This window comes from Ochlerotatus camptorhynchus, unplaced genomic scaffold (assembly GCF_037179485.1).
Source record: "Ochlerotatus camptorhynchus isolate MF236.1 unplaced genomic scaffold, CSIRO-AGI_Acam_v1.1 ptg000135l, whole genome shotgun sequence".
Classification (NCBI taxonomy): Eukaryota; Metazoa; Arthropoda; class Insecta; order Diptera; family Culicidae; genus Ochlerotatus; species Ochlerotatus camptorhynchus.
This window is the reverse complement of record NW_027040625.1, coordinates 1,323,210-1,346,017: the sequence shown is the minus strand read 5'-3', so window position 1 is coordinate 1,346,017 and position 22,808 is coordinate 1,323,210. Positions and strand designations below refer to the sequence as shown.

Here is a 22,808-nt window from a genome sequence, read left to right as displayed (position 1 = left end):
AAAATCCGCTCCTTGTTCTCATAATTTCGGCTTTTTTGGTAGCATAATCGGCCGCACTTCCATTCCCAGGAATTAATTTCCGCGAATTCTTCATCATCTGTGAACCAATGTGCTGTTCTCCGATGGAACGGGAATCGATTGACAACGCCGCCCCTGTTAACGGAATCCAAGAATGATGGTTCCGTGGTCGTATTACGCTCGATTCGCCATGAGCATGCAACTTGGAGAGATTTGTTGCTGGGGGAACGTCCAGTACCGTTTTTATCATGAAAAGCCGAAGTCGAAATCGATCAGAGCTATCGAAAACGAAAATCTAGGCAAAAATTATGACAAACAGAAAGCTGCAGTAAACATAAACAACAACGGTACAACGTCATTGAGTGTATTCGATAAAGTTACACTGTTATTTTTTTTTACTTTGAAGCTTTTCGCTTGACAGTTAATATCATTAATATTTATACTAAAAATTATAATAACTACCAATTTGAGCAATTTTTACATCAAATATTACTTCAGATCAAGTTGTACCTCCCCTAGCGTCCAAGCAAGAGGAGCAGCGTGTCAAAATTTTGCTCACGCAGCAAGAGAATCCGACGTTCTCACACGCCATGTTGGCAAAATTGCTGGATGTGGCCAAATCGACCGTGACAAACGTTTTAAAAGTGTTCGGGCGTCTGTCGACCGCCAGGAAGGCTGGAAACGGCGGCAATCGTAATTCGGACTTGGCAGAGGCGACGAAGAAGGTGGCGGTTAAATATAAGCGGAATCCTAACCTCTCCATCCAGGAGGTCGCTGGCAAGCTCAATGTCTCCCATACTACTGTGCAGTTGGCCAAGAAACGAACCGGGTTGTCGACGTTTAAGAAGGTGAATGTGTCGAACCGAGATTACAAACATAACACGTCGGCAAAGCAGCGGTCCCGAAAGCTGTATACGAATCTACTCACAAAGTTCGACTGTGTCGTCATGGACGACGAAACTATCAACTATGTCAAGGCGGACTTCAAGCAGCTTCCGAGACAGGAGTTTTATAGTGCATCAGGAAAAGGGAAGGTTGCTGAAATTTTCAAAACCATCAAACTATTCAAGTTCCCAAAAAAAATATCTCGTCTGGCAGGCCATATGCACGTGTGGTCTAAAAAGCGGCATTTTCATTACTACGGGAACCATCTATCAAGAGATCTACGTCCAGGAGTGCCTGGAAAAGCGGCTGCTACCATTCCTAAAGCAACATAATAGACCTGTGCTGTTCTGACCGGACTTGGCGATCTGCCACTATGGGAAAAAGGTAATCGAGTGTTACGATGCAAACAACGTGGTTGTGGTATCCAAAGACCACAACCCTCCCAACAGCTCAGAAATCTGCCCTATCGAACGGTATTGGGCCTTGGTCAAACGGAATCTAAAAAAAACTAATAAATCCATGGAAAACGAGCAGCAGTTTAAATCTTACTGGCGTTTGGCGGCGAATAAGATCGATCAGACCACTGTGCAAAATTTAATGGAAGGGGTTAAGCGGAAGGCACGACAGTTCGGATTTGGCAAACCAAAAGAACAAACGAACATTTTTCCTTCAAATATATGAATTGAACTATCAAAAGAAAAATAAGAAAATTTTTGTGACATGAATTTTGACTGAAAGAAACGATTTTTTGTCGACCAATTTTTGCGCGTTCCAGTCTTTAGGTCAAACATTGTCCAATGTACAGCTTGAAATGATGGGTACATGATTGTTACTTCGGTTATTCGGACTGCCTAACATGATTGGTGCTTTTTTTTTTTTTTTTTTTTTTAACTCTTTATTTGTTCCAAATTCAAAATAAATTACATTTCATTTTAACCTAGGTGCTCCAGTTACTGCAGTAACGTACCAGCCTTAATTGTTATGATATATATCTAAGTGTTTTTACATTGTTCATGTCTTGGCAATTCAGTATTTTAAACAGGTTTTTTAACCTGCATGTCAGTATAACAATTGATATCTTAAAACTAAAAACTAAAACTAAATCTTATCTAAGTATAAAGGGAATTAATCGTTGCAATTGAGGATTGCAACGATTTTTGCCTGAAATTATTAATTATTTTGTTGGACATTTGTGCTAAAGTCTCAACATTCGAAATTCTATGTACTTCGGTTGTACTGTACCAGGGAGGCAACTTCAAAATCATTTTCAGAATTTTGTTCTGAATCCTTTGAAGTGCTTTTTTCCTGGTAGTGCAGCAACTAGACCATATTGGCACAGCGTAAAGCATGGCCGGTCTAAAAACTTGTTTAAATATTAGAAGTTTATTCGTCAGGCAAAGTTTGGATTTCCTGTTTATAAGAGGATACAAACATTTTATATATTTGTTACATTTGGCTTGAATGCCCTCAATGTGATCTTTAAAAGTTAATTTTTGGTCAAGTATTAATCCAAGATATTTCACTTGGTTTGACCAGGAAATTGGAACTCCGTTCATAGTGACTATGTGACTACTACTAGGTTTCAAAAACGAAGCTCTAGGCTTATGTGGAAATATTATAAGTTGAGTTTTGGAAGCGTTGGGAGAAATCTTCCATTTTTGTAAATAAGAAGAGAAAATATCTAAACTTTTCTGAAGTCTGCTGCAAATAACACGAAGACTTCTTCCTTTAGCGGAAATGCCTGTGTCATCAGCGAACAAAGATTTGTGGCAACCCTGAGGCAAATCAGGGAGGTCCGAAGTGAAAATGTTATACAATATAGGCCCAAGAATGCTACCCTGAGGAACTCCTGCCCTAACAGGTAGTCGATTAGATTTGGAATTTTGATAATTTACTTGAAGAGTTCTGTCAGTTAAATAATTTTGAACTAATTTCATAATATAAAGTGGAAAATTAAACTTTTTCAATTTAGCAATCAAACCTTCATGCCAAACACTGTCGAATGCTTTTTCTATGTCTAGAAGAGCAACTCCAGTTGAGTGGCCTTCAGATTTGTTTGAACGAATTAAATTGTTAACTCTTAAGAGTTGATGAGTAGTTGAATGCCCATGGCGAAATCCAAACTGCTCATCTGCAAAAATTGAGTTCGTATTGATGTGAAGCATCATTCTATTCAAAATTATCTTTTCAAAAAGTTTACTTATTGAAGAAAGCAAACTTATTGGACGGTAGCTAGAAGCTTCAGCTGGATTTTTATCCGGCTTCAAAATTGGAACAACTTTTGCATTTTTCCATTTATCAGGAAAGTATGCCAAATGGAAACATCTGTTAAATAATTTTACCAAGAAAGACAAGGTACTCTCTGGGAGTTTTTTGATGAGGATATAGAAAATTCCATCATCACCTGGAGCTTTCATATTTGGAAAATTTTTAGTTATAGACCTTACTTCGTCCAAATCAGTCCCCCAGGAATCATCAAAAATATTTTCCCGAGAGAAAATATTCAGAAAATCCCGAGCAACCTGATTCTCAATAGGACTAGTAAGACCCAAACTGAAATTATGGGAACTCTCGAATTGCTTAGCAAGTTTCTGAGCTTTTTCCAAATTTGTGATCAAAATTTTACCACCTTCTTTAAGCGCTGGAATAGGCTTTTGAGGTTTTTTCAAAATTTTTGTGAGTTTCCAAAAGGGTTTGGAACTCGGGTCTAATTTAGAAATATTATTTTCAAAAGTTTTGTTCCTCAGGGCAGAGAATCGCTTTTTAATTTGTTTTTGCAAATCCCGCCAGATAACTTTCATGGCAGGATCGCGTGTTCTTTGATATTGTCTCCTACGGACATTTTTAAGACGGATCAAGAGCTGAAGATCATCGTCTATTATAATTGAATCGAATTTAACCTCGCATTTTGGTACTGAGGCAGCTCTTGCTTCAACTATAGAAGTAGTCAGAGATTCAAGAGCATAATTAATTTCATCTTTGGTTTGCAAAGGAATGTTTGGATCGAAGTTATATTCCATAAATGTTCGATACTGCTCCCAATCAGCTCTATGGTAATTGAAAGTAGAGCTGTTGGGATTACAAATTATTTCTTGGGATATTTCAAAAGTTACTGGAAGGTGATCAGAACCGAAGTCAGCATGGGTAACCAATTGGCTACAAAGTTGACATGAATCAGTTAAGACCAAATCAATAGTGGAGGGATTTCTTGCAGAAGAAAAGCATGTTGGGCTGTTTGGATATTGAATAGTGTAATAACCTGCAGAACAATCATCAAACAGAATATTACCATTGGAATTGCTTTGAGCATTATTCCATGAGCGGTGTTTTGCATTAAAATCACCAATAATGAAGAATTTAGACCTATGACGGGTAAGTTTCTGGAGGTCACCCTTGAGAAAATTCTTTTGCTGGCCTACGCATTGGAATGGCAAATAGGCAGCTATAAACGTAAGTTGTCCAAATTTTGTTTCAACAGAAACCCCCAAAGTTTCAAAAACTTTGGTTTCAAATGAAGAAAGAATTTTATGTTTGATTTGTCTATGAATAATGATGGCAACGCCACCACAGGGTCCATCAAGACGATCATTTCTATAAATCAAGTAGTTTGCGTCCTTCTTAACCTTATGGGCAGGTTTAAGGAACGTTTCAGTTATAACGGCAATATGCACGTTATGAACTCTTAAAAAGTTAAATAGCTCGTCTTCATTATCTTTAAGAGATCGAGCATTCCAATTTACAATATTTAATGCTTTAAAATCCATTACTGAATTTTAAAGTCATGACAATATTATTTGCAAATTTTACTCCAGTTTGAATAGCATCAAACATGGAGTTAGATTTAAGCATATCAGAAATCATGTCAATTAATGAATTCTGTAAAAATTCCATTTTGGGGGCAGTAATGCTTCCTAAGTCAAAATTGTCAAAATTTCCATTAGAACGTTGGTTAGTATTTTGATTTCTACCCGCTGCAATAGCAGCATAGGTAGCTCCATTAACTCGCTGAACATTGTTAGCAGCGAGGGGAGTAGGTACAGATGAAACATTTGAAGCAGGGGAGATATTTGTACCTACGGGTACGAATGTAGAATTTGTTCCTCGCTGACCGTTGTTAACAGCAGAGGAATTTGTACCTGGTCGGAAACGTGGAGCGTTTCCTACCTGACGGTTAGAACGAGATTGTAGGATCGCTTTGCGAGTCTTACATTCCCAAAAATTGGATTTGTGGTTTTCACCACAATTTGAACATTTAAATTTCTTAGGATCTTCCTTCACAGGACAGTCGTCCTTTGCGTGAGAGGAATCACCACAATTCATGCATTTAGCTGGCATGTAGCAATTTTTAGTTCCGTGACCCCATCCCTGGCACTTACGGCACTGGGTGAGGTTTTGGAAATTTCCTCCAGTCTTCCTGAAGTGTTCCCACTTCACTCGGACATGGAGCATAAGGCTAGCTTTTTCTAAGGCCTTAAGGTTGTTTAGTTCACTAGACTTGAAGTGAACTAAATAAAAATCATTAGAAATCCCGTTGCGCGAATCGCCAGGACGGGATTTCATTTTCATTTTGATTACTTGGAGTGGCACAACTCCAAGTAATTTTGCCAGTTCATCTTTGATCTGATCCAGGGATTCACCACTGGGCAGTCCTTTCATGACAACCTTGAACACACGTTCAGTTTTGGTGTCGTAAGTAAAAAATTTGTGCTTCTTCTCAGTAAGATACTTGAGAAGACATTTAAATCCATCCAAGGTTTCAGCCAATACACGGCATTCACCCCGACGTCCAATTTGTAGTGAAAACTTAACTTTCACGAAATTCAAAAGTTCCATGCGAAGAGCATGGAAATCGGTAGTGGTTATCACAATAGGGGGAATCTTTTCCTTCTTGGCATTAAGCCGGGAAAGTTTACTAGAATTTTTCTTGGATGATGGATCATTCTCATCATCCGTGAGCAAATCAAATTGATTACTCAAATTAATTTCATCAGAAGGGGGGTCAAGAGTTTGCCCCTTTCTTTTGCGTTTAGGCGCCATGGCGGCAGTAAATTTTTATCCAAATCGACTTCCAAGCAGATTACTATAAGAATCTGAAGGATCGAAGAGGAATTTTCCAAATCGATATCCAAGAAGGATTACCTCGGGTAGGGTCCAAACAAGGATCGAAGAGGAATAAGAGTTGAACAAGGTAGAAAATTTTTTTTTACAGGTTGAGCACTGAAAAGTGCTGTTAAAATGTGTTGTAGCTTTAGGTAGTAGTAACACTTCCTTCAGCAAAAAGCAAATAGATCCGCACGGCAAGAGAGCACGATGCGGACTGACATGATTGGTGCTCATTTTCTAAAGGCGGGGCCAATCTAAAGTTAAGTACTCTACTCTGAAATCTGTGAAAGGGAATCTAGTATCATGTAGAACAAAACGTTCAATGTAATACTCATTGATCATGTCATTGAGAAAAATCGTCCAATGTGACATGTCCGATGTACAACTTGGCTTGTCAAAACGTCCTATGTGGTTTTTTTTTCCTATTTTGTAGCATGAAATTCAAAGCAAAATTGTGATTTTGCCGTTTCTACTGAATTTTCAACGTTATTATTCACTGACTTTATTAAAAATAGTATTGCAAAATTTATTGTTTCTAAACAGATAAAATAATAATCTGTCGAACTACGATTTTCTCAAAATGGTGGATATGTTACATTGGTCTATTTGACGCGAGAATTCAACTTTTGGTTATTAACTGCGCGGTTTATTCTGTTGTGGGAGAGCTTGCGTTTAAACCCATGATAATCTGCTCACTAAGCAAAAACGATCCCTCCAGGGTCATCGATTATCTGAAAACCACAATACTCCACGACAAAATATGATTAAATTTTTGCTTGGTATGGCATGAACTCTCTGTCTCTGTCGATAATTCATATAGTTTCAGCGGTTGATTGTTAATTTAAAATATACGAATGGTCGACGAGAGCGACTCTATCTACGATGCAGGAAAAATTGTGTTTTGCTGTGGTTAGCTGCACGCACACTGAGTAGATAGAAAGAAGATTGATGACGATTCTGAAGATTTCCTGCAAAAAGATGATGTGCAATGCAAGTAGATGCGAGAAATGATTGAAGATTTTTCGAAGATTGATTCGCTAGTGTGAGATTTGTTGAGCATCTAGAATTGAGATTTAGATGTGTCGCCCCCCTCGCGAATGGTACTGCCTACGGTGACTACGACGGCGAATACGACGACGACAACAGCGAATTTGGAACTTACCATTTGTCTAGGATATCAAGAATTGAACAGGCAATTGAACAATTATCTACATTTCAAATACAGGCAATTGAACTATCAACAATTGAATAGGCCACAACTCCACTCTGCAAACAAACCCTACAAGGTCACCTTGTCGCGAAACGAAGTCCGCCAACGCAAATCAACAATATGAACAGGTAGGGGAAATTCTCCTCTACTCGATTGTGTTTTAGGTTTGCGAATGTAGGCTTTGGATCGCTAGAAAACGACCCTACAGGCTTGTCCACAAAATGGAGTTGAGGCCTCTTCAATTAAAGTCTTGATATAACACCTTTGCCCAGCACCTCCACTGAATCTTCATTTTCGTGATCTGTCACTGTTTGCAAATATATCTAATAGGAATTACCTTTGTCGTAATATTTTCTTTAACGAAAACGTGCACGGATAGAAATCTCCTTATACCTTTTGGCAAATTTCTATTACAGATTATTCATAAAATGTTTAAGTCAACTAATAAGCAGACGCCTTGCAAAAGGTTAATGAAGATCATGTGTGAAATGAAATGTATAAGCGGTTACACATACCTTTTATGCATTTTTATATGACCTATGTGGTTTGTCTTATGGAATGTATAAGGCTGACGTTTTGGCAAAAATGTATAAGTGAAACACATGAATAAAATAATTGATTTTCGTTTCGTGTGTTCTTTTTGCATTGCTATGGTCATCTGGGAGAAGGTTCCCGTCGATTGCTTTCCCCAGGAACCGTTCGCGGTCACCAGCTACCACCCGTCTAGTCTTGGGCGTATCTACCGAGGCATCCTTCAGTTTGCTAGCAATCTCCGACACCGGCGAGATACCAGCAGTCGAGCACTTTTGCAAGCGGAAAACTTGCTGGTTCACGGCAACGTCAACCACCGAATCGCCACCACTCGCAACGGACACATTACCAGCACGGGCTAATTCACCATCCGGACCGGGTTCAAACTTGTCCATGGTGACGAGACCCTCGATAGAACTACACGTCGATATTGTGGCATCCGAACTCGGAGAACCCGGGAGGCAACACATTATAGCACAATTACAGGAATACTTAAAACTCAATTACAGCACAAACAAATGATGTTTAATGCAAAAATTTCCAAATCCACAGATGAAAAACACGTAGCAAAAATAAGCTCATCAGAATTCAAACGCGGCTTACTGTGTTCTACAGTCTTGTCACTATCAACAAGGCATAAAAAGTAACAAGGACTAAAATGTGTTCCTTTGATTACTGTAAAATTCTATTTTCCTAGTTTGAAGTAGTCAGGACTAGGAATCGGTGGTAGGCCTTACATCTCGTAATGTACCACGAACAGGTGATCTACCCACGTTACAGTGCATTTAAGAAGGCTTCCTCCTGGGAGCAGCGTGACTGCATAAATTCTCTGATTATGCCTTCTTTTGCAAGGGAAGTAAAGGCGTTGGTTCCCGGTTCATAAGTTGATGGGTCGATAGGTAAGGTAGCATTGGTACTCAGTACGGAAAACAAATCATGACAAAAAGACGAATATAAGAACAATAAAAGTGTGAAAACCAATTTGAAATATGTTGCTTACTTTCCGAGAAACAAAAATCCCTAAATTTTGCTAGGCCTCGAAGGTAAGCATAAATCAAAATTTGCCGGTTTTCTGCATACAACATATCTACTATGTATATCAAAAAACAAATAAATAAGTAAGAATAACCATTACATATTTAGTATGAAATGTATAAGTAGACAATGTGAAAAACTCCTAATTATATTTGATGTACCTAAATATTTGTCGTTTGGGCCGCGTGTACTTTCCGGATTATCAGCGCTGCTTGCTGCTGCCGCCCACCGCATTCTCGAAGTTCGACTGTAAATTTTCCAAATTCTCACTTTCGCCACGGCCACGGGCAGATCGGCCTAGTGCGAACATCTCAATCTTTTGTATCACCGACATCGCATCGGGTGTTCGCATTAGACGTTCGGAGCGCAATCGGTGCAGATGAATCTCTGATACTCTGAGACAGCGAGAACAAGTACTGGTAGACAGAAATCGCGCGCATCTGATGAGCATCAAACATAAGAGCATTATTAGTGTAGTGTTTCGAGCATCGGGCGGAGATTTATTTTTAATCTAGTTTGGAACACATAAATCAACGCACGGTAGCATCGCATATCGGTCGGAGGGGCGCGCAAAAAGTTGTGCAGATCTCGCGGAAAACTCAACGGAGAGAAAATCCGCTACCCATCACAGTTGTTGCTAGGGTTACGTGTTGAATCGGTGGTGGTCGCATTACGAGTCTGGAGTGAAGAAGATTATCTACTTAATTAGTTTATTAACTCTTTCCCACTCTCGGTACTCGACGAAGGTTTCCTACCAGTCGCAGTGCGGTTGTTATTCTGAAGTCGAAAAGTGCTAAAAGAGATTTTCCCCCTTGAAAGCAATTTGACGTTGTTGGTTTCTGCTGGCGTTTGAAAGTGAATCTGGGTTAATTCATTCATTCGTTCGGTTGGCTCAGTGTGCTGTGATCTCGGCTGTCGAAACAAACGTGTCAAGAATTTTGCGCCTGGGATCAAGCGCGACATGCAACCCGAAGAATACGAAAACACTGGCTGGCTGTCGTATTTCAGTCGACATAAGACAACTTATACAGCAGCTGATATTCATAAAATCAGTAACGAGTTGAATAATGTGCGTAAGAATTTGACTGCGACCCAGTACGCGTACGGTGAACTGAGCAGTGAGCTGAAGGCGTTGAAGAGTCTACAGGAGCAGCAACGGCTGAGTGAGGAATACGAGCAGCGTGCCAACAGTAAATCTAGCTCATCCAAATCAGCTGAGAAGAGACTCGCTCAACAGGCGGAGGAGATAAAATGCCTGAAAAATGAATTAACAGGTTGTAAAAATGATCTATTAAAGCAGATTAACGCGTTGAAAGTGAATGTGAGTGAAACGGTCAAGAAGAAAATTAAAAACGGCCAACTACCGACGGGGGCTTCGCTGAGCATTGATAGTAGAATAATTGCGATCGAGGCGCAGTTGGATCAAGTGGCGGGGGAGAACAAGGATCGTGTGAATGGTCTCGAGTGCCGCCTGAATCAACTGGAACAGCAACACGAGCGGGAATGTGGACATGCGTTGAAGAAGCTGGAATCGTCCATCAGTCGCAAATTCCAGGAGATGACTAATATGATACTGGAGTTGCAGCGAAAAATGGACACCAGCGAAACAAAGCTGGATGAGCAGATTAGGAATCAGTCCATGAGTCAGGATGCGATCTATGAGGAGCTCGATCAACGCATGGATGTTTTTGCGGCCAAGATGAGGGAGCTCCATGCGAGGATCGCACATTTGGGACAGAGAGACGATATTGGATCGACGTTCGTTTAGCATATTCAGGCGATTGATGTCATGCTTGTGTGGTAAGTGCATTTATGATATATAATTATTCATGAACGATTCTGAAGGCTTAGACGAGTAAAGCGCACTTCTATTACGACTGGTGAACTATAGGTATTGCCTGCAGAACTTCGAAAGTGAGGTTCCAGCAACTTCAAGTAAAAGTTTAGTACAGTTTAACTACAAGAGAGCATAGTGGGTTTCATAGAATTGATACAGGGGTGTGTTTTGGAGATTATAAGAGTGGATTCGCACAGCATCGAAGGTGATTACGGAAGAATTAAAAGCGCATGTAATGCGAGTTTAAGGGCAAATCAGGATGTATTTTTTTCTTCATTAATTTGTATTCCGTCGATCTTGTTTTCCGTGCTGAGCACCAATTCTGTCGATGCCAGTGATGTAGCTTCCACACCTGGACCCTACATATCGACCCATTAACTCATGAACCGGGGACCAAAGTTTTTACTTCCCCGAAGGAAGGCGTGATCAGAGATGTTATGCATCAGAACATCCCGGCGGTGCCGACTGGGATTGAACCCAGGCCTGCTGGGGTGATAAGTAATCACGCTTACCACTACACCACCGGCGCCGATAGGATGTCTTTTGAACCAAGTTAAAGCTTTGAGCTTTCAAAGCTGCCATGATAAATTTTCCTTTGTATTTGTTTCTCATTTATTTCGAAGTACACGAAACGAAAATCAATTATTTTATTCATGTGTTTCACTTATACATTTTTGCCAAAACATCAGCCTTATACATTCCATAAGACAAACCACACAGGTCCTATAAGAATGCATAAAAAGTATGTGTGACCGCTTATACATTTCATTTGACACATGATCTTCATTAACTTTTTGCAAGGCGTCTGCTTATCAGTTGACTTATACATTTTATGAATAATTTGCAATAGCAATTTGCCAAAATGTATAAGGAGATTTCTATCCGTGTATGTAAAGTTTATTCATAAATTGTATTATGTTTGCCTGTAGTTAACTGTATTTGATTTTAATTTTTACTGGATGAACTCTGCATAGAAGCAATCCGAAATAACATTTATTGTTAAAAAATGCCATTCACGGTCACTTTGTTAGGTATGCATGTCTTTTAGGTTTTGAACTTGCAGCCAGGATCATTTAAATATGCTCAAAATTCTGTTGAAATATTTTTTGGCATAATACTGTCACCAAAATTTAAAAATTATTTCAAATTTTAAACGCGACTATATCGAGGGTTTTCTCTAGCCCATTTTACTTTGCGATACCTTTTATTGAAGGAGATAACTGAAGCAACTCGACTGAAGAGTCCAATCTCAGTAGCCTAGATAAATAACGCTGTGCAACAAATCGGAACTTTTTTCTTTAGGACTGAAACCTAATTTTATGGTACCGCTCTCTTTATGAAGTTTGGTATTTTGTCCCGATTTCGGTCGTATACTGTCTAACTAAAGCATGTTACGACATTGCCGTCCAAGATTTTTTTGTAGAAAATTACTTGAGGAACATTTTTCTTCCACATTTAAAAACGATACCTCGTTGTCTTACCCTTCCTTTGGGTGATTTTTCAAATTGGATACTTCCCTAAAAATCTAGAATTTATGTAAAATCACTGTAAAACCCATAGTATGTGCTGGTATGTTGAGATTTCTGGAAAGTAATTATTTTAACAACCCAAAATAATGAAACCGAAAAGAATGAAACCCTAAATCCGATGATATTAATCATACTTTATTGTTATTTCATTCAATTTAAAAATAATGTAGGCCTTTCCAGATAAGAAGAATAATACAACTTTCTAGGGCTAACAAAATTTACCCTATTTGACTTTCTTGTTGTCGCCTGAGTAAAAGTCTAGAAAATACTTATATCCTAACACGTCCTAATTTTTTAGTACCGCTATCTTTATGAACTTTGGTATGTTGTCCCGATGCCGTTTGTATACTGCCTAACTAACGCATGTTACGACATTACTGTGCTATGCATCTTCCCAATGCAATAAATTAGCAGAACACTATTCACAATTCATGTTACAAATATTAACGTCACTACTCATTTCATTTTGAACCATAAGCAAACCGAAATGCAACGGAGAGAGGTAGGTCAGGAAAGCATGTGTGGTACGATTGCATGAATGTGAACGACCCAAACACTTGTCTTGCTGACTCTAACATTTTTCCTACGCCGGTACATAGCAGAGGTCTCGTGTATGCGGACCCACTAAGGAAACGAAAAGTGTCAAATAGCAAAACATTATCGATGGATGCGTAGAATGTAAAATAACCAAAATGTTCAATGTTTGTCAACACCTTTCCAGGCGTCTCGTTCTTTCTCGTTTTAACTCACTAGTTTAAGGAAAATGCAATGTAGGAACTTTGTAAACTCTGAAGCCGTTTCGGCTATATAAACCCTGTAAGTTGAATGAAATAAAGGCTTTTTCGACAAGCATCGACAAGGAACAAATGTGCTCTATTACTAGATACCACATACCCAACTTGTCCAAACCAATGCGCCCTGGTGCTACCACTGGTCACCAGCAACCGCAGTTTGGTTGAATTGGTCTAGGAAGTCCCCTAGCCAAATCCTTGCACGACGCAAGTCCCCGTCGGTTATTTTCACCTCGTCACAACGTGTGCATAAGTTTAGTGAACGCGAGTGAAAGTATGTGAAAACTGACAGTGTTGAAAACGTAAGTAATGTATAGTGTGGCATGGAATATTACCGTCCAAAAGCTTTTTTTAGAAATTTACTTGAGGAACATTTTTCTAGAACATTTGAAAACGATATCTCATTGTCTTAAGGCCCACGCGCAATGACAGCGGAAGCGGAACGGCAGCGGCAGCGGAAAAGCCCGATCTGAGTAAGCCTACTTGTCGGGTTGAAAACTAGTTAGAACCAAATCGACTTCGGTTAGGCATCTTGATGTCATTTGTGACAACTGTCAAACTTTCCGTTTCCGTTCCGCTTCCGCCCCCATTGCGTTTGGGCCTTTACCCTCGTTTGGGTAATTTTTCAAATGGGGTACCCCCCTAAAAATCTAGAATTCATGGAAATTCACTGTAAAAACCGTAGTTTGTGCTGGTATGTTGACATCGTTCATGGTAGATCATTCATGGTAGTGTTGATAGCTTGAAGATCAGAGGCATCTGGAGTTCCCACTTCCACTTCCTTACGGTTCCAACGGCATTCCATCTCCTCGATCAGTTGTGTCCTTGTGGTGTTAGCTGGTGTAGGTTTAGGACGTGTTAGGGTATAAGTTTGTTCGAGACTTTTACTCAGGGGACCACGAGAATGTCAAATAAAGTGATTTTTTTCCAGTCCTAGAAAGCCTTGTTACACAGTGTAAATCAAGCGAGTTATTAACAAAAGAGAAAATCGACGAAGAGAATCGATCATCACGTATAGGCCTTTATGCAGACTGATGCAAAATTTGACTTTTTCGCTCCACAGTGCTTAAATGGTTTCAAATTGGGTCCTGATTAGCCTCCCAAAATTACAACTCATTTGGTTAGAAACAGACTTCGCAAAAGCCATTTGAAGTTTACATGTAAATTACTATGGGAAATCTCAACTTTTTGTTCATTGCCTTCTAGTCTTTTTCCATAATGAGCTGCGAAACAGTTCGATAACCATTCTTATAGAAAATTTTCTCAGCTACAACTTTGCTCAAGATCGTTTCTATGTAAAACGAGACAGGAAAAAGTTATTAATTATTTAAGAGATTGGTAAACTTATGACATGATCAAGCAGCTGCTCTGTAGGCAACACTGTATTTTGCAGTGTGACATAGCCATGATTTTTGTGTCCTATTCAACGCCCCAGAAACACCAATGTTGCCTGCTGAGCAGTTGATTGAGCTTGATCATAAGACATCAGCGCATTGAACCATTGATAACTTTCGATCCTTGCATTTAATCAAAAAGTGGTCTTGAGCAAAGTTGTAGCTGGGAAATTTTCCTACAAGTAATGTTGAAAGCTTTTGAAGCAGACCGATATGGTGAATTACTAGATAGACATGAACAAAAATCTTGGTTTCGCCATAGTAATTCCTATACAAACTTCAAATGGTTTGTCCCATCTCAGTTTCTCACCAAATGGGTTCAAATTTTGAGAGGTTAGTCAGGATCCGATTTGGAATCGTTTAAGTATTGTGGAGCGAAAATGTCAAATTTTGCATCACTCTAATGCTCACTGTCGAATTGGCCTTTTGCTTGATGTCAAACTAGTTAAACCTTATCAACCCAAGTAACACAAATTCATAGAATTATGTTGAGTAAACTTGTTCTTATGTGTCACACACATAAATTTTTGCAATGTGATCAACAAATTCACGGACACATTCTTAATATGGTTACACATAAAAGCCATGTGTTACGACACATACTATTAATTTGACTCCTAAATTTCATGTGTGCTTCTGGGTGGATTCTGTTTATGTGTGGTCACATGAAAATCATGTGGAATTTTACATGAGAATTCGTCAATAAAAATGTGTGGAATTCTATTAGTGTAGTTATACAAAGGATATATAAACTGCTATGCTAATCCTACGATAAGGCAACACTAACCTCGAAGGTGTCGCTACTCAAGAGGATTTGCGATAAAAGATGTTGACACAACTGGGCTTTAGCTTGTACTCGCGACCTAGTGTAAATAAATAAATAAAAATAAATAAATAAATCGCAAGTCAGTCCCATCTGCATTTTTATCAATTTTGATTTAGTATCATTATTCAGTTTATCCTTCTATGTTTTTCGAGATGTGCTATTGAAAAAAGGTGGTTTGTTCAAGAAAAATGAAAAACAATACCAAGTCAAATTGTCCCACAGCGAAAAGTAACCGCAAGTCAGTCCCATTAGAAAAAAAGATGTTAGAAATGTTAGACAACACATCGCATCATGAGATTTGTGTCAAGACAGATTTTGTCCACATCCCCTAGGGCATCTGGAACATGTCCGGATGTGGCCAATATAGTTCTTACGATACTCAGTTTGACCACCAATGGATATGGCTTTGAATTATCATGTGATTTGATGTATCGCTTGATGGATTTTGATTTAAAAAGGATTTACCACTTCCCCGGGGATACCAGGAACATGTCCGGGTGTGGCCAACATGGTGCTGGTCACTCATCATGACTCTTATTGATCTTATTTTTGAATCCTTATGTGAATTGATTTATCGCATGGTGGATTTGGCACGTTTATGAAAAGCTCTGGTCTGTGTCGTCAAGAGCTCAAGGACCCTCGGGCTTGCATCAACGAAGGCAAGGCACTGACCAACGGTGCGTTGGATTTCTTTCGAAAGGTTAACCAGTCCTGTGTTCAAGAGTTTACCCTGTATGCAAACTGCTTGGACAAGAGCAGCGGCAATCTGAGATTTGAATACTGCTGCAAAACCCAGAGCGTGTTTGATAAGTGCGCGCTGGACAACATGCAAATTGAAGGGTTAAGGCCACGCTACGGATCCTCCAGCACCGCCAAGAAGGAGAAAATCGTGTATCCGGATGCCACGCCTGGTTTTTGCATGAAGATTATCCATGGTCAGAGGCCAAGTACGGTTGTCGCTTCCATTACCTTAACTAAAAATCGAACCAAAGACGACAGTGTGTGCGATGGAAATCTGTGTAGAAATTTGATTGTTTTTTAAAGTTGCTTTGAGGAGCACTTTTCGAAATACAATATTATCGTGAAAAGTTTGGCCATGCAAATTGGGAAACGGTCTTCAACGAGCTTCGACAGAAGTTTCATATTCTAAAGTTGCGAACGGAAATCCAGCAAGTGCGCTAACTCCAGTGACTATAAAACTTTCCCAAGAATCTGTCATATTGAAATATTTTCAAAGTTCTTATAATTAGCTTGTTTTTCAACAGTCTGGCACTTCAAAGATTGACAATGTTGGCTAAAGAAATTTGTATCTCTAGAGTTAATTTCAATGGGTTCTTAATAAATATTAGGGAGTTTTAAGAAGAACCCTTGCAACATTGTAAGAAGAGTTTTAACAAAGTTCTGATGAAATTTTCTGAGGAAAGTTTCAAAAAAATTATTAGCAAACTTCAAGGAGGTGAATTTCAAGATATTACCAAAGGAACTGTAATGAATATAACACGAGTGTTTTATACATAGAGTAAAATGAAGTGCGAGGTTTCATGAGGATACCAACAATATTGTAGAGTGAATTTGAAAAAAAATCGGTAGATGGTGAATGTTTGAAGTGACTTCCAATTAGAATCCAAATTGTTTCTAGTGTGTCCAAAATTTTACTTGTGAATATATATATTTTAAATCATCACAATTTGGTGGAAAACAAAATAAAATTGTTTTCTTCCTTCGGAAGGGAAGTAAAGCCGTTGGTCCCGGCCCATTTGTGTTGTTCTGAATGGGTGCGATATCCTACGCAGGTGTGGAAGCTGCCTTCGTGCACATTTGATTGCCGTCAATGGATGGCAATCGATGTCCGTCGGTGATTGGCACTAGATTGCGGAACAGAGACCGACGTTAAATAAAGGAAAGAAAAAAAAAAGAAAAAAAAATGTCGATTTTTGCGACGTTTGTGAACTTTATGCCATTATTACGGGTGTCACTTTACGGTGAAGTGACATCGGTAATAAGGGCCGCTAGGATGGTCTAAAAATAATCGTAAGTGAGAATTTTTTTTATCTAATCCTAACCCATATTTACTTTAAAAAAAAAATCTAAAATAAAATCTTTAAATTTGTCGAACCTCTTAACGGAATTCCTTTATGAAGAGTCACATTTACCTAACCTGTTGGTGACTAAATTTAGGTACCTGGTTAGGTAAATGTGACATGGTAATGGATTAGTATATAAATCGTAGATAAAACATGGATTCTTCGGTGGTGTTGAGTACTTGACACTGATGAAGTCTGCAAGTAGTTAGTGAAATACGCGTATCTGGAAATAACCCAACACACTCTTCAAAAAATAAGATGTTTCTAACAAATGTTCAAGTTAATGACGATTATTGAAAAACTGTTATCGAATAAAATGGTAGATCTCTACTAATACTAAGTTTTCAAACATAATTTTGTAAGTTGTTAAAGATAAATAGATAAGATGAGGTGAGGAATCGGGAATGTCTTCGATAAAATAAGAAATTTTAGAATATTAAAATTCATTTCAAGAAAAAAAAAACAGCACCGTTAGCAGACGAGGCTCCATCTTTATAATTATAGATTTATTAAAATTTTTAATAAATTAGGGATACTAAAGATGTTTTATCATTTTGCTTTGCTTAATTGTCGGAGTCACAAAATATTGTAAAATTTTCTAAATGCTAATCGTTTAGAGTTGATTATATTGACAACATTAAAGGGACTATTATTGCAAGCTTATGGTCTTTTTATAAGTCTTGCTTAAAAAAATGTTCGGAATGCTCAACATTTACCGAAGCAGAAAAGATTTAAAATTATATTAGACTCCGAATTTTAAAAATCTGTCACAGTCTAGTGAAAATAAAATTCAGATATCGAGTAAAACATGAGTTCGTAACTTTAAACAATTTATTATTATTCTTTTGATCTTATTTTCTTGTAAGCTTTAGATTCCTTAAACAATTCGTAGAACAAATTTATCGCTTTTCCACCCTGATAAATTATTAATTCTGGGTTTCTTCCTTATGTTATTGAGCATGCTTTCCGTCACATTTATTTAAAATGTCCAGGCATGGAAAATCAGAGGATTGTAAGACTTTAAACTAACTTTATTTTAATGCGACTAGAAAAAAAACTGGAAACTTGAAGACAATCCGTAAAGTTTTGAAAGGTTCTGGCACTCTGGATACATTATTTATAAACATGTTGTATTTTTATACAAATTCATAAAATACCGATGACATATGCCGAAGTATGACTGAAAATTCAGTTTCGGTTATACGACGATCGACCTAGTAATCCATACGGTATAATGGTGTTCAGTTAATCGGCGTCTAACCTAATTATCCATAAACATTTGTTGTTGGCCCCTCTAATTCGAAACCTGGCTACACCCTTGGGCTACGATTGTCTTTATTTATCCTTCCAAGATTTATTACCTGAATTATTTGAGTGAATCTATTTAATGTTTTGCTGTAGCTTTGTAGAGAGTTTCTTCTTAGAAAATTTTACACGATATCATTATCGCGTAGACAGCAAAACAAGGGATTTGGGCCTGGGACATGCAGCCCACTGTCAAACTTTATTGTTGGAATAGGCCCTGTCAGTGGGTTGCATCTAATTCATTGTCATATGCAGAGGGGGCATAGAAAGAAGTCGCGTTCTTCCCCGCTAATTCAGTTTCATAATAAATTTTAATAATATTAAAATGTTTTGTTAGTTTAAGAATATTGTAAGTCTTGTGTGTCATGTATGTCAAGAGAATGTTGAAACGAATTCCTATGACAGTATTAGTTTTGAGTAGAACTCCAAGGTAGTTTTTATTCAGATATTCAGAGTAGTTGATAGGATTATTCTAAGAAGAAGTTTGAGAAAAAATCTATCGAAATTTTGTGGATAATTCCTAAAGAGTTTTAAGGAAAATTCCAAGGAAGCTCTCCTGATAATTCTGAGGAAACTATGATATGAAACCAAGAATCTGAATATGAATATAATGCCTATAGTCGCATATCAGTCCCATGTGGATTTTCATACATTTTAGGATAATAACGCTATCCACAATCAATTGGCATCTACTTTCATATTGCGTGATAAAACTACTGACTTTAATTATGAAAAATGTGAAAACAACATCCCATCAAGCAAAGTAATCGCATATCAGTCGAATTATGAAATTAAATCGTCCAGAGGCTAAGTTACAGTTCTGTTTTTTGAATCGCCATCTTTTTCGCTGATATAACAAAACAATGCAAGCTGCATTGCTACTGATTTTAACTTGACATCATTATCGATTAAATTACTGTGATTTTATAAATATTTATATGGAATTCGCACTTCTTAACTTCAACTGCCATTTTCTCAATGCCTCCTTTTTCCATATGGGGCTGATATAAGGTTATAGGCAGTATGGTTTCTAGCAGCTTGAAAAAAAAAAAGTTTGGGGAGGAAATTATATGAGCCTCTGGGAGGAAATTTAGAGGAGGATACCATGTGCATTTTGGAAGCTTGCTAAGGAGAGTTCATAAAAAGTTTAAAGGAGAATTCTGTAAAGATCTCCAGAATAGTTCTGAGCATAATTCTATGGCAATTCTATGAATAATTCCATGGATATTTTAAGAGGTTATGTAAAACAATTCTTAGGAATATTACAAGAGAATCAAGGGGTAGTCACTCTACACTAGACTGGCCCACTTTTATATGGGAGGTTTTTTTTATCGTTTTTTTTCAACCCCCAGATTTGTGCAGGTGAGAAAACCAATCTTTAAAAATTTCAGCTCATTCGGATGTAACACGAGCTGGCACTTTTGGCTTAATGTTAATATGGGGATATATTTCGAAATGTATGGAGAACTAACATCCCTTCACTCTTTCGTGCATAAAACTGGTTCAGCAAACTCTTTTAAGCTCAGAATTCCAGCACTTCTAGCTTAATCTATGAGAAACAAATTTGTTGAAGACAGCATCATGATTCAAGTTCGTATTATGGAGATATTCATTCTTGAAATTATATGTGTTCGTATATTGCAGCAAAATACAGACAGCTTCTGCAACATATCAACTAGATTATCACTAAAATAATAAAAGTTTATATTTTCCACAGCCCAACATCCAGTCTCGTGTCAGTATGTGAGATAACCACTCTCTGAATGTTTCAGGTATTTTTGACGTTACTCGGAATGGCGCTTTTGGTTTAATGTTCATATAGGAGATTTGGTTTAAATTTTCCTATTCAAAATGATATATCCAAAAGCAAATATCTCAATAAAACTAACTGGATTCATGATGCAGTCTTCAGCAAAGTTGTTACTTATTGTTTGAACTACAAGTGAATCAAATCGAGAACAAGAAAACTTTTTTAGGATCGATAGAGTGTAGGAGTGTCGTTTTTTCATGTATTTTATCCAAAATCATCCTGCAACCAAATGAGCTAAAACTATCAGAGAATGGTTTTCTCGCCTAAAAGCACAAATCTAGTGGTTGGCCCGTGGAAAATTAGAACTTTTATTTTTGTGGACCAGTCTACTTTACACTCTTATTTTTAATTGATTGTATGTTTGACAATCCGGTATTTTGACAGTTCAAATGTTTTGTTTTGCTTGTTGCAATTTTGCAACCTGAAAGCGAGCGTAATATAATATGAAGTTCACACTTAGGGCCTGTTCATAAACTACGTAGACGTAGAATGTACTCTAAAGATCAATAATGACTAAATTTATCGCAGAAATTTTATACAGTTTTGGTTAAATTTTTATTTAAGCTTAGGGTGGCCGTCTTACCCCGTCGTCCCCTATAAGGGGTAGTTTGCAATTGTTCATGCACAGAATGACAATTCTTTGGTGCAAGCAATGGAAATATTTACCTTATTTGATAAAACCCAGGTAATCATGACGTTTGATTATTGAAAACAATTTGAATGAAGAAAAGAGACCTACTGCTGTCATGACTTCCTGAGATTTGTCAAATAATGTAAATATTTACACCGATTGCATCGAAGAATTGCTGATGGGATTTTCCTTAGGAGATAATAGTAACACCGTCAATAACAATAACTTGGGAATTTGACAGCTCGCTGCTAGGATTTTCCTTGCAGGTAAACATTTGCAACACATGTACGACTAGTGCTGAAATAATCTATTTTGCACTTACACGGATTATAGCAGCTGGAAAACTTGGCCGATGATCGGAACTTTTTATCTAACTACAGGCTCTTAGTGATAACAATACTAATGCTCTGGTGGCATCTATTAATTAATTTTAGAATTTATATTGTTTCATCGAACTGAACAACTTTTCCTGAACTGAAAAAAAAAATACCAAGCTATTGCAAACTGGTTCTCCCGCTGTTCATAGAATGTTTCCCATTAATGCGGGGATCTATTACCTAACAAAATATGTGTGGTTGGTCTGCACCTAAACCACCCACCAAAATGAGATCATAAATCACTGCTCGTTCGTTTACACCCATAAAACTATTGCAGGAATCCTAGAGGCAAACACCCTGTACATTACCGAATTATTGCGGCTGGCCAGCCGTTTGTCACTCAACTAAATTTCAGATGTATATCGTCACGACAGTCAGTGGTCAATTCAGTAAACAAATTCTCAATTCACTCTAGAAAAAAAGTCATCAGTCTGTGTCTTTAGGACGGTTCTAAAAATATGCGTCATGTTTTGAAAACAACCGCAGCCGGCTGCAGACCAATTTAATGTCTTGTTTTGTTTCTAACAATTTGTACTGTCATGTTTTTTTGCTAGCGATCACAAGTCTGAGATCTGAGGAATGACGCTTTCCATTGTGATCCGTTTGTAATTGCATCATAGATTTTCCCTAATGGAAAGCACTCGACTCTCCATTAGTCGCTATCGTGGGTGTTGGAGAACTCGCTGAACAAAATCTCTTTCGCGAGTGATTAAGTGAGTAGGTAGATTGGATTAAATCCATTCAATCCACCCACAGCGGTGGTCCGGATCCAGATGTTCGAAGAGTACGCGGTGGCTGATGGATTCCAGCTGAGATTTTCAATTTCCCTCTACCTACTGGACCACCACCAGTCAAATCAATCAGCTAGGAAAATTCCGTTGTGTATTCCATAAATACTAGCCTGATTAAATCTGGCCACCCCACCATACGTTGAGAAAATGGAAAATCTTGAGACGCATATTTTTATTTTGACGCCTGATTTTGTTATTTCTTTCTCCTGGTCGGTTTGGAAATAAATTTAATGTTATTTATAGCTTGGTCGTTTTTTGGGTGAAATATATTCACTAGTTTTGTTTTTGGCACTTTGCAACTGCCAGCAGGTTTGCGTATACTAATGATCTGTTTGGCTGCTTCTGTCTCGAGTGGATAAAATTGAGCACTTTGAAGGAGCATATTTTTAGGTGACACTAAATGATTTCGGTTTGACAGAGTGTGTGTTTTCAGTTTTTCCCTACATAAAAAAATAATATGCGGGCACCACTTTCACTTTACTACTGATAAAACAATCAAAGAATGACCCTATCAAAGGGAAACTTTTCAATATGAAAATTATCATTTCCCTCAGAGCCAAAATTGCGTAGATCCATTAATCTGCTGAAAGCAATCTATCCAATGAAAAGAGAAATGAACGCGCAGGGCAATCAAATCTCGCGGAGATAATG

The 22,808-nt window shown here is 38.0% G+C and overlaps 1 protein-coding gene across 2 annotated transcripts in view; it reads left to right on the top strand.

Moving 5' to 3' along the window:
* Positions 1-9,135: 9,135 nt before the first annotated feature.
* The window catches only part of LOC135700384 (histidine-rich protein PFHRP-II-like), a 49,140-nt gene continuing 35,467 nt past the window's right edge, over positions 9,136-22,808 (top strand). Inside the window, exon 1 of one of the 2 annotated variants that reach the window (XM_065220875.1) lies at positions 9,136-10,582. In XM_065220875.1, the coding sequence (XP_065076947.1) occupies positions 9,744-10,550 (807 nt within the window). In that variant the 5' untranslated portion in view covers positions 9,136-9,743 and the 3' untranslated portion in view covers positions 10,551-10,582. The remainder of the gene's footprint in view (positions 10,583-22,808) is intronic. The other variant, XM_065220877.1, reaches the window with a different exon arrangement.